This window comes from Hordeum vulgare, chromosome 1H, assembly GCF_904849725.1.
Source record: "Hordeum vulgare subsp. vulgare chromosome 1H, MorexV3_pseudomolecules_assembly, whole genome shotgun sequence".
NCBI lineage: Eukaryota > Viridiplantae > Streptophyta > Magnoliopsida > Poales > Poaceae > Hordeum > Hordeum vulgare.
Window position 1 is genome coordinate 58,098,273 of NC_058518.1, and position 12,377 is coordinate 58,110,649.

General features: G+C 48.3%; 1 protein-coding gene and 1 long non-coding RNA gene across 2 annotated transcripts; one reads left to right on the top strand and one right to left on the bottom strand.

Annotated features, from left to right (window-relative positions):
- Window positions 1-5,980: 5,980 nt before the first annotated feature.
- Window positions 5,981-7,992, top strand: LOC123423198 (diacylglycerol O-acyltransferase 3). The gene is made up of 2 exons (XM_045107805.1): window positions 5,981-6,338; window positions 6,883-7,992. Exons 1-2 carry the CDS (start codon window positions 6,069-6,071, stop codon window positions 7,819-7,821), a joined length of 1,209 nt encoding a protein of 402 aa, XP_044963740.1. The 5' UTR covers window positions 5,981-6,068; the 3' UTR covers window positions 7,822-7,992.
- An 826-nt stretch (window positions 7,993-8,818) lies between these two features.
- On the bottom strand, window positions 8,819-10,058 carry LOC123407000. The gene is made up of 3 exons (XR_006612515.1): window positions 9,899-10,058; window positions 9,725-9,784; window positions 8,819-9,305 (listed from the first exon to the last, which is right to left on the bottom strand). It is a non-coding gene; the product is annotated as an uncharacterized LOC123407000 (long non-coding RNA).
- Between the last annotated feature and the right edge of the window lie 2,319 nt (window positions 10,059-12,377).

The window sequence follows — 12,377 nt, forward strand, 5'->3', positions numbered from 1 at the left end:
TGTGCACTTAACGTCACACTCGGGGGCTTAGCTGCGATCCAGCATCGCCTAAGTATTAACCTTCTCCGAGTGTGCACTACACGTCACACTCGGGGGCTTAGCTGCGATCCAGCATCGCCTAAGTAATAACCTTCTCCGAGTGTGCACTTCACGTCACACTCGGAGGGAGCTTAACAACGATCCAGCATCGCCTAAGTATTAACTCTCTCCGAGTGTGCACTTAACGTCACACTCGGGGGCTTAGCTGCGATCCAGCATCGCCTAAGTATTAATTCTCTCTGAGTGTGCACTTAACGTCACACTCGGGGGCTTAGCTGCGATCCAGCATCGCCTAAGTATTAACTCTCTCCAAGTGTGCACTTAACGTCACACTCGGGGGCTTAGCTGCGATCCAGCATCGCCTAAGTATTAACTCTCTCCGAGTGTGCACTTAACGTCACACTCGGGGGCTTAGCTGCGATCCAGCATCGCCTAAGTATTAACTCTCTCCGAGTGTGCACTTAACGTCACACTCGGGGCTTAGCTGCGATCCAGCATCGCCTAAGTATTAACTCTCTCCGAGTGTCCACTTAACGTCACACTCGGGGGGCTTAGCTGCGATCCAGCATCGCCTAAGTATTAACTCTCTCCGAGTGTGCACTTAACGTCACACTCGGGGGCTTAGCTGCGATCCAGCATCGCCTAAGTATTAACTCTCTCGGAGCGTACACTTAACGTCACACTCGGGGCTTAGCTAGGATCCAGCATCGCCTAAGTATTAACTTTCTCCGAGTTTGCACTTAACGTCACACTCGGGAGCTTAGCTGTGAATCCAGCATCGCCTAAGTATTAACTTTCTTCGAATGTGCACTTAACGTCACACTCGGGGGCTTAGCTGCGATCCAGCATCGCCTAAGTATTAACCTTCTCCAAGTGTGCACTACACGTCACACTCGGGGGCTTAGCTGCGATCCAGCATCGCCTAAGTAATAACCTTCTCCGAGTGTGCACTTCACGTCATACTCGGAGGGAGCTTAACAGCGATCCAGCATCGGCTGTTTGCCTTTGGCTTCACCAAGAAACGCCAACCAAAAACTCGAATCAACATTGCAACAGAAGAGCAAAAATCGGATTCCAAAATTCTCGCAAAGATAGCTAACTCGATGCGGATCAAGTTTACCCGCACCGATTTAAAAGTGTGACGGCCAACAGAAGTGGCCAAAGTACCTTACAGATAAACACTCGGCATACCGAGGATAAAGTTTCTTACGCGTCAGCTGGGCCGGCACCAGGACTGGAGGGCTCCACGAAAGTGTCCAAGTCGATTACGTCGGCGATGCGGGTAGCACTCTCAAGGAACGTCTCCATGAAGTCTTCGAATCGAAGCTTCTTCGTGTTGGCGACCTTTAGCGTCTTCAGTTTTTCCTCACGCACCTCCTTGCAATGGACTCGGACCAGGGACAGAGCAACATCTGCACCGCAACGAGCTGCAGATTTCTTCCACGACTGCACTCTAATAGGAATCTCCGCCAGTCGAGTCATTAGGTTCTCCATCTCCTGCCGCGACTCATCTTCTGGCCAAAGCTCCTTGTCGATTCGGCCGACGACTTCTCTCAGTCGACCGATGAAAGGACCAACTTTGCCCACGCGGATGTGCACACAGAGCAGATCCCGATTGGCGTCGTCGCCGAGTGGAACGTTCTCAAGAATCGAACGCTCCACGTCAGCCGCTTCAGCTTCGGCGTCAAAGAAAAAATCTGCGACAATAGGACAAACAGACAATAAGCGCCGAGTGCTACGCGCATAGCACAACCACTCAGAAAAATAAGGACTTACCAACCAGACGCGTCATCATCTGCCGAGCCGAGTCGCTCACATATTTCTCTTGTGCTCTGCATCGTTTGTTCAGCACGTCCATCTGACTCATCAGCGCAGTCCTCTGCTTCCCCATCATTTCCACTTCCTCAGTCAACACCTTGTTCACTTCACGCGCCTGCTCCAATGACTTCTCCCGTTTCGCCAGAGCTTCCTTCATGCCGACCATTGCAAGCATGGCCGCATCAAGTTCACTAGCGAACTAATTCCTCTCTGCCTTGAGAGCCTCATAGGCCGTCCCCATTTCACAAGTTTTCTGCCAACAAGAAACAAGGGACAATCAAAAAGTTCAACAGTTAACAGTCTAAGTTCTTCAGACCCCTGCCGACGCAAGCAGTCGACAGCGGTCTCGGGGACTACACCCAGTGGGTTCACTAAGAGTGATCCCACTGGCATGCACCTCAAGCAGGCCCGCCCTATTGAAATGCATGTTATCACCTACGCCTCCGAGGCCAATACTACCCGACCTGAGTACAACTTACTCTCGGGGACTCTTACCGGAAGTGCACTCCGACTGCAACAATTACTCGCACTCGGTAATCCTATTTACAGACACAACCAAACTCAAGGCAAAGTGTATAAAGACAACTGTCGGTGCAAGCACTCGACAGAAGTCTCGGGGACTACACCCACTGGGTTCACTCAGAGTGAACCCATTGCAAACAACAGCTGATATTTAATAACACTCAGTGGGTTACAGGGGAAAAGTAAATACTTACTAGACCACTTACTCGGATATCATCGCGCAGCTCCAAGCTCCGCTGGTACAAGGCCGCAATGGAGTCATAGGCCCTCTTGGCTTCTCCAGTCATCAGCTTCGCCTGCACCATAGCCCCCTTGGCCGCTCCCACCTGCTCCTCCGGAAGACGCTGGATGCTGAATTCAGCATGCGACGAACCTGGAATCATCGGGGGTTCCTGAGGCATCCCAAGGCCCGCCCCAGTCGGCTCCTCCTCCACCAGCACTGGTTCAGTCGGCGGCGGTGCCTCTGTCAGCAGCACGTCGGCGGCGAGAGCGGCAGCGGGAGGAGCAGCCTCAAGAACAGGCTCCACCGCTGGGTCGGCTCTCCCCTGGTCGCCCTCATCCAGGCAGATCGCCCCTGACAGGCCGAATGACACGAGGTCTCAGAAAAAGAAAGAAGCGATGGTATAAAACACTCAACGTTCCTACAACGCACCTGGCTGAGACGAGACGACGTTGTCCGTGTCCATGGGGTCGTCTTCCTGACGCGCCGGGGAGGTGGCAGAAGTAGCGACCCTGTCGAGTGAGATCCAGTCGGCCAGTAAGCAGTAGTTCACTCGGATATCAGAAAAAACTGAAAGCTGAGTACACTTACGTGGAGGTGACGGGGACAGCGACCCTCATTCGCGGCAGAGCCTTCCGAGGTTTAGGCCCACTCGGCTTGGGCGCCTTAGAAGATTGGCCCGCAGGCTCAGCGGCGGCATCCCGGGTCCTCTTAGCGCTTCGAACACTCGAGACCACTGGAGGAGTAGGCGGAGCACTCGAAGACGCGGGAGGAGCTGAGGCGACAACAGGCTCGTGTCGGCGCTTGGTCCGATGCTCCAGTTGTGGGGGTGGCGAGTCCTGCTCCTCGTCTTCTTCCTCCTCCTCGCTGGACTCTTCCTCCAACTCCCCACTGTCGGAGACATATTCAGCGCTCTCCATGCTGCCCTCCTGGCTACCCTCCTCCTCCTCGGCCGAATTCCCGTTCGAGACGGGAGAAAACCAGTTGGTCCACTCCTGCATAAAATTCAGTCGGTGACATCAAACATCACACAGAGATTCAAGCAAACGACAAGATTAAGACAGTTAGGAGCACTCGACAAGAGTCTCTCACCTGATTCGGTGGAGGATTATCCGCGCAGAAGGGCTTCACTCGTCGTGATCCTTTGCGATTCTCACAGGGGCCCGTGATCTGGAGCACCCACGAGGTCACCCTCTCCTCAGTCACGCCGACAACATTGGTCCGAGTGGAATCCTCTGGCCCCGTGTAATGCCACATGGCATGGTCACGAGCCTGCAGAGGCTGGATCCGGCGACCAAGGAAGACTCCCAGCAGGTCTATACCGGTCACCCCCCTCCTGACGACGTCCACGAGTGCCTCAACCAAGGGCTGGACGTCGTCCTTCTCCGCCTTCGAGAGCGCGGGCTGCTTAGGCGGGGCGGGCCGGTCTAGACTAAAAGGAGGCAGACCAGTCGATGCATTCGGACAGGCGATATCCTGGCAGTAGAACCACGTCGACTGCCAGTTCCTAAACGACTCACTTAACTGGAGAGCAGGATAGCTACTCCGACTCTTCTTCTGGAATACTAAACCCCCACAGAGCTGGAGGAGGTGCGTCTTATCATCCGACTGGCTAAGTCGTTTGATGGTTTGGGATCGGGCGGAGAAGATGTGTTTGAACAAACCCCAATGGGGAGGGCAACCGATAAAACACTCACATAAGACTATGAAGGCAGAAAGGTGCGCGATGGCATTCGGAGGGAAATGGTGAAGTTGGGCACCGAAGTGATTCATGATGCCTTTGAAGAAAGGGTGCGGGGGCAAAGAAAAACCTCGGTGGACATGGCTGAGGAGCAGGACGCGCTCCCCCTCCCGGGGCGCTGGCTCGACCTCGTCCTCCGCCGGCAGTCTCCAGGACTTGTGCACGAGCGCTCCGTGCTCCACCAGCTGCAGCAGATCTCCCTCCGTCACCGTGGAGGGGAGGAAGTCTCCTTGGATCCACCCCGCCAGCAGCGGCCGCTGCCGCCGCTGAGCAGGCGCCGCCGCCTTGCCCTTCTTCTTCCTCGCCTCCATCTTGCTGGTCTGACCCTTGGTCATGGAGGCGACGGCAAACTCTCGAGAGGAAGGAGAAGGAGGGAGTGTTGGAGCGCTGGAGGTGGCGAGGAAGACGGAGCAGGCGAGAGCGAAAGATTCGGCGAGCGTAACGAAGAAGCCTCGTCGCCCAGATTTAAATAGGGTTCCGACTGGGTCACTGGCGGGTGGCCCCGAAACCTTATCCGCCCGACCGGCCGCGGCGATATCAGTGGAGGACTTGAAGGCGCGAGTATCGAGGCGTCAGGCGCTACTCGAGTGCGCTGACGTCGTCCCCGCTGAGCGTGCGGAACCCGAAATTTGAGATCCCGGAAAATCCGCCGCTGTCAGTTGACCGGTCGCGTCAAAAGATGCCGCGGAAACACTCGGCTCCCGACAGTCGGTTTCGCAAGCACTTCCACTCGGATCGTTGGTCAGAAAAGGTAAAATGGATAGAGGCAAGCTACGCCCAAGCCGAATCTAATCCAGTCGGATCCGAACTTCAAGCACCGCTTCGTCGTTTCAACCCCAATCCATTCGGGGACTAATGATGGGGTCATAGTCCTAGGGTAGGGTCATAGGCCTGCCATACAGGTCCTACCCAAGGACTACCCCACACAAAGGACAAGACCCTAAGTCTACCCCGACTGAATTAAGGAATCCCCATTATCCAGTCGGCAACAGGTCCTATATCATCCAGTCGGATACTAGCATTCGGAGAATACCAAGCTAACCGACTGGATACACTCGGTACATCGTAACCTCCCTGGAGGGAAACGGTCGTACGTTTCCGGATGCATTTATTAGCATTTAGAGCATACGTTATCTGTAACGTATGCATTCAATCCCCACTACTCCGCCCTTATACCGGAACCGTTGTGGAGGGCATCGCACTCTATATAAGCCGTCCTCCCCCACTGGTAGAAGGGTTAGCAAATCATTGTATTCCATATTACACTCGGCAACAAGCTCCGAGAGCACTGAGACGTAGGGCTGTTACCTCCACCGTAGAGGGTCTGAACTCATACAACCTCGCCGTAGCTAGGACTCTGTCCATCTCATTCGTACCCTACACATCTACTGTCAGGCTTATACCCACGACAATTACCATAAAATACGAGGGTTTTTTATAAAACTGATACGACGGTTTTCTTGGAGAAGCAATAGCCCCTTCGGTATTATTAGGTAAAGATAAAGATAAAGATGTTGGAAAAAATCTCTGTTTCTGACCTCGTTTTTCCATCTTTGTTTTTTTTGACAGGCAATGCATGGGACACGACGGGCCACGTGTGCCCGAAGGGTATAATTGTAAATTCGTACGCAAAGAGGCGTGACGAAGCATCTAAACGCGCAGACGGATTTGGGAGGTGGAGAAAAAGGGCAACGGGGAACGGGGAAAGGGATCTCGCCGTAACGCACCATGGAGCTCACCGCCACCGGCGCTGCTGCCCTCCGGCGATCGTTGGCGTCGGCGTATACGGTGGTACCGAGGGAGAGGAGAAGGGGGATGCCGTCCAGGGTGTCCTGCGTCGGCCGCGGAGGCATAGGCGGGGGATTCGCCGACGAGGCGCACCTCAGGTACTACGAGGCGGTGCCGCGGAAGGCGGTGGAGGCGGCGGCGAGGGACCTTACCAAGCTCCGGGCCATGGGCCTTGTCGCCGGCGACCCGGCCAAGGAGAAGATCCTCTCGGTGAGCCCTCTGCCTCCCTCCTCGTCATCTGTCGATTTTTTCGGTTTTGTTCTCCATTTATGCTTCGTATTAGGGTTGACAAGTCTCGCTGCTCGAAGAAGCATTTAAATATTTGTAGTGTTTTATTGCGATTAGCTCTTGCGGAAGGATTTGAATGATGCTGATGCAATGTTTGATTTGGTTTCAAACATAAACACTACTCATTCCCCCCTTATATATAGCTAAACATAAAGATTTAGGCCCTGTTCGGCAGCTCTCCGCTCCTGGAGCGGCCGGAGCGGAGCGGGCAGCCCGTAACGTATTTTCCGAGAGTCGTAGAAGTGCCGCTCCATCTGCTCCCGTATTTTACGGAGCTGGAGGGTTACCGAACATGCTCTTAGATTCCTTCTGTTTCTTGTTAATTCTGGAAAACGGTTTGTACATGTTAGCACAGTGCTTTGGTTGAACATGAATTTGGTGGTAATTAGCTTGCTGGTTTGTAGCGTACTTTTTGTGCGAATTATGATAAAGTCTAGCTCTGATCTGTGGGGAGCTATGAATACAGGAAGCAACTGAGCTGCTGCTCCAGGAGTTGAATCAGATGAAGGATGCAGAGGACGATCTGAAGAAGAAGCAGAAAGAGGAGAAGGCTGCGATGAAAGCACTGAAGAAGCAGCAGAAGGAAGCCAAGAAGGCCACGATGAACTGTGGAGACGGCTCCTCTGAATCAAGCGAGAGTGAGTGTGAGGAAGAGCAATCCATGAAAATGAGCTGTGTTGCCACCACATCGATGCCTGCAATTGAGCAAGGAATGGTGATGTCAATGTCGGTGCCCCAAATTACGGCATCCAACATCGCAAGAGCTCCGGCAATGGATTTTGACAAGGCTGCGATGAAAGCCATGAAGAAGAAGGAAAAGGAACAAAAGAAAGCTGCAAAGAAGGCCATGAAGATGAAAAAGGAGGAAGAGAAGAGGATGGCCACACTGAATTCCTGCAAGGATGAAGACAGCTCATGTTCATCGGAGTCCAGCAACAGTGAGTGTGAAGGGGAAGTCATCAGAATGAGCCGCTGTGCCACCATTTCTGCGCCTCGAACACCACCTGCAAGCACAGTTTTCCCCATCATAGTGCCTCAAATCCCAGACTCCGTTGCACTGGAAGCTCAGATCTTCTCCGGGTCTGCAAATGCGACGGAGTGCACTGCCACCAGCATTGCGGTTGTTGAAAAACCAGTGCTGAACAGAATTGAGGTCTGCATGGGTGGCAAATGCAAGAAGGCGGGCTCGCTTGCCGTCCTGCAGGAGTTTGAGACGGAGCTTGGCATGGGCGGCACGGTGGTCGGATGCAAATGCTTGGGGAAATGCGGTCTGGGCCCAAATGTGCGGCTTCGGAGTGAGGGCTCTGTACAGAAGAACAGTCCCATCTGCATTGGTGTAGGCTTGGGTGATGTTGGCACCATAGTGGCAGGCTTCCTCGGAGATGGCGATCTGGGCATGAACTGATACGAACCTGGACCTGATTCAGGTTGGTATTTACAAGACCTGTACTACTACAACTTGTTTTGTCTGGCAAATGTACTACTACATCTTTGCTGCACAATAATACATTGTAGATAATCACGTCCCTGACGAGCTGATGTATGTTTTGAGCTTAATGAGCTGTTGTTTACTATATATGCTCCCTGTTTCATCCAGTAGCCGCGAGTTCGTCGGTTGTTGGTTCTTAGGTTTCTTTTAGTTGTGGTTCTGCCGCTCCTGTGCTTATGCTTGGCGGCTCGCTGGCGGCCAACAACGAATTTCTGATGTTATGTTGGCCTTGCTCCTCGTGTGGTGTCTTGTTTTTTAATTTGATAATTTTGTATCAGGATTTCCTTGGCACCTTGTAGCTTGTACCATTCGACTTGAAGTGAGACCGTACTCCCTCTGTCCCATTCGACCGTACTCTCTTTGTTTTATAATATAAAGGTGTTTTTTTACACGAATGACAGTTACTAGCAGGGGGATGGCGCGGAGGTTTCTTGACAGTGAATGCCTATATGTATTAGTGTTGTTTATATTGTTTTGTGGTCAAGTTATTAGTAGGGACATCTTTGTGTTTTGGAGTTAGGAGGGTCTTCGCTTAATTGTTTATGTTGTATTGCCTATATGTATTGGTAAGGATAGGTGTTTGTTCTGTAGCAAGTCCTTGAGGTGGTGGCCTGTGTAGATAAGAACATTGTATAAATTTCAAATTTTCATTTCTTGGTCAGTTCTCCTCGAGGTATGAATGATTTACACTAAAACATATGCTGAAATATTTTAGCAGATTTGTTTTGTTGCACCATTCGATATTTACATGTGCCTGAAATCTTGTAGGCATACCCCTCTTTCTGACCACAAGGTGACCTAAATAGCGTCTACGATAAACAAGGAAACCCTTCTCATCAATCAATGTTTCATCATTAAATTATTTAGGAAACCATTTGAACATGATCCATTTTTCATACATGGACGTCTAACATTATGTTCTCCACACGGTCCATGGACCATGAATTTATCCACAAGAGCATAGCCTGAGTCTACAGTTAGTTCAACTATATATAACTGACCAAACTTAGGAGCCTGGTCATCTGCAGGTATCAAAGAACCAATACATGATAGACCGAACCACCCATCTTGAAGACGTGTGGTTCGTTTCCCATATTAACACTTTCATCAACATGAGCACCAAGAGTGGTAAAACAGAACATAGAGTTGTAATGTCTAATCAACCTCAGAATCCATATGAAGCATCATCACCATCAAATCTAAGCAACTCCTTCAATGGAAAAGGACAATCAGGAAATTTAGGTAATGGAACTTTCCCAGAATGCAGCAATCGTTGTAAACTGGCAAATTTAACCTTCCATCATGAACACCCTTAGAACGTTCTTGAAACTAATACAACGCATTGCAATTACCACATATGTACTCAGGGCCTCCATACTATGAACGTCCGTGAACAGTTGCTGCCATCCAAAAAGAAACAACACAGGATTTACAAATGATAATAAATAAGTAGGTTTCCAACACTGTCAGGACATATATCGTGCAAATGGTAATGATCATCTGGCTTTAATACATTGTATCTATGTTCATAATTTGGCAGATTCTAAGCACACATTTTTGTCTTGGGAAAGAAATAAGCACGTAACATTAAAATTTCTTTTTTAATCGACAATATTTATAGGAAAAATGATGAACTGGATGTCACACCGTGAGAAAAGGCTAAAAGTATGTATCTTTCAGGAAATCAATGTGATCTTTGGAAAATAGAGGCGCAAGTTTTTTAACTAAAAACAAAACCATGAGCATCAATTAAATTAGCAAGGAGAAGGAAGCATGTAAACAGTAAGATGGTCAATATGAATAGTAGGAAAGTTCATACTTCTAATTTTGCCCGGTCGATGTTTCCAAATAAATTTTCCCTTTCTCCAATTCAATCCAACTTGAAGAAGATGAACATACGGCAGAGAAAACCGTGCAAAAAGAAGAAACATACCAATTAAATAGGGAGGAAAATTTTCAAAGAGCGGGAAAAATTAAACTAAACGGGACATACCCAATGATGTTGGATAGGCACATCTTACAGTTCGAAAACAAGACATAAATGATGGTCCAGAGGTCAGCGGAGTATGGACTGGTCGTTGCAATAAAGCACTCCTAAATGATGAAAACGGTAATGTAGAACAATTGCGCTGGACAACAATAGGAGAAGATGCGCATGCTGTCAAAAGCATAAGAAAACAGAGAAGTATGAGCATGAGGTGCAAACGGAAAGTTTAAACATGACAAAAAGAACAAAGAGAAGAAGAAGTGGACCTGCAGAAGCCGGGGGGGGGGGGGGGGGGACACTTTTGGTATATGGATTGTCTTCAACGGGACGCTTCCCCTGACGAATATCTAGACGACGTTGTGGTGCTTCAGCAGGATCAGCAGGACTATCTACAGGAACAAAATTGTGAATATACAAATGCTCCAGCAAGATGAGCAGGCCTATCTGGAGTGACAAAATTGTGAATATACAAAAGGGAGAAGTAATATAGGTACAAATTGAATAAAAGAGGCAAAGAAAAGCAGCAGCAGTTATAGAAACAAAGAAAGTAACCACAGTGCACATATGAAGGCCACAAGACAGAGAACAGAGTGCAAAGGAAGAATTGCTGCACACATACATAGTGTCCGCCTAAGGGAAAAAAGGAAAAAAAATCAGCCTGCACAAAGACGACTCGCACATGGATTAAAAGCTGGATTGCTGCCATAGTCAAAGTGGCCAGATAGATTGCACAATCAGAACCATCCAATATATTCACAACTAGCGAAACAATAAAAGAGAAAATCGAGGTTGCACAACCAGAACCATCAGATAGATTCACAGCTAGCAAAATACGGTACACTCGTCGTAGAGCAGTCTGACGAACATGATAGGGCGCAACAGCCGATCCATGAAACAAATAAAACGGTGGGGATTAACAGGTGACGAAGCATGAATTATTCCTAGTATAGGGAGGTATGATGAGATTTTTGAAGAACACAGTGATAGAAGCACCAAACTTGCCACTAAATATTCCATTTCAGCATGCACAAAAAACAGAACAATAACCTTAGAAGGACAAAAAAAAACAGGCCAACAAACTTGGGATAGAAAAACAAGTCAACTAACTTGATAGGACACCTATAATGATGCAGGCATAAATATATCTTAGTATTAAAGTCTTTGTTGCTATTTTAGACGATAACAACACATAACCTATCAGATTTCTTTATAGGTAAATGTCTGTTTTTTAAAGTTAATCTTGAAGTCAGCCTAGACAGGAAAAATATTACTACATCTTATTTGATGGAAGAAAATACAAATAATCCTCACAGAGCCTCTACAAAATCTTAGTCACCTAAGAAACTGCATATATCTAAAAATACATAAAAGTAACCATATGTAGAATACTCCCTCCGTTTTTAAATATAAGTCTTTTTAAAGATTACATTATGTGACTACATATGGAGCAAAATGAATGAATCTACACTCTAAAATATGTCTATATACATCTGTATATAGTCCTTTGATGAAACCTCTAAAAAGACTTATATTTAGGAACGGGGGGAGTACATGTTTACCTTCTCCAAAGTCTGACCTTAGCCTTTACTGATTGTTAATTCCTTGTAGTGTGAAGGGCAATTTGAAAACAGGAGAACTGATCACTATCCATGGTACTTGGCAGTTGGCACATATACACACATAGGCCCATTGGAAAACAAGAGCACTGAGCACTATCCATGGTAGTTGGTACACGCACATGTTGTTCTTTGTTATTTCTTGTTACAATCTTTGCTTTGTAAACCGATTCACCTAGACTTTAGAGAGATATCCCGTGGAAAGATAATATCAGCAAGCATTAAGATTCTAAGTTGTAAACACAAACAGTATCAGTAGATGGATATTGTCACAAACGCCATCCTGATCCCATGGTTATAAAGTACATATTTTCAGCTCCATTTGTCATCACGAATTCATGATCAGTAGATGCATATTGTCTTGTCACAAAACCTGTAACATGATATGTGGGCCAAAAGATAAAACAAAGTATGGTAGAATCAGCAGGGTGGTGTCGTATCTTATAGATTTCACAGAACAAGTGTGTAAAAGCAGCGTAGATTACTGAAAAATAACACTCCCTTCTTCCTATATATGACAGCAAAACTAAACTGAACCCCTAAACAGATTGAGAAGATGAACACAGATAGAAAGGGGATTACATCACCTTCCTGCTATCATGTCGCCTACGTACGGTGACCACTGGTCCTCACCAAACCCATCTAATCATCCAGAAAAGCACCTTTATCCAAACCCCAATGGTCTTCAATTAGGCAACACGTACGTGAAGATGCAGATAGAAGCATCCACCACTATGCCCCGTACCCTGTAATTCCGGCCGCATCCAACCAACTGGAAAATCGAGCAAACAAAATCAAACACAAAGGAAGGAAGGAAGCAGGAGGGAGCAAATAGAACGTACCAGTCCGTCAGGAGACGGTCGCATCAG

Excerpts from the sequence above, each read along its gene's own strand:
- LOC123423198 (XM_045107805.1), top strand. The coding sequence starts at position 6,069 with ATGGAGCTCACCGCCACCGGCGCTGCTGCCCTCCGGCGATCGTTGGCG. Across the intron at positions 6,339-6,882 it reads CCAAGGAGAAGATCCTCTCG|GAAGCAACTGAGCTGCTGCT; the intron begins GTGAGCCCTCTG and ends CTATGAATACAG.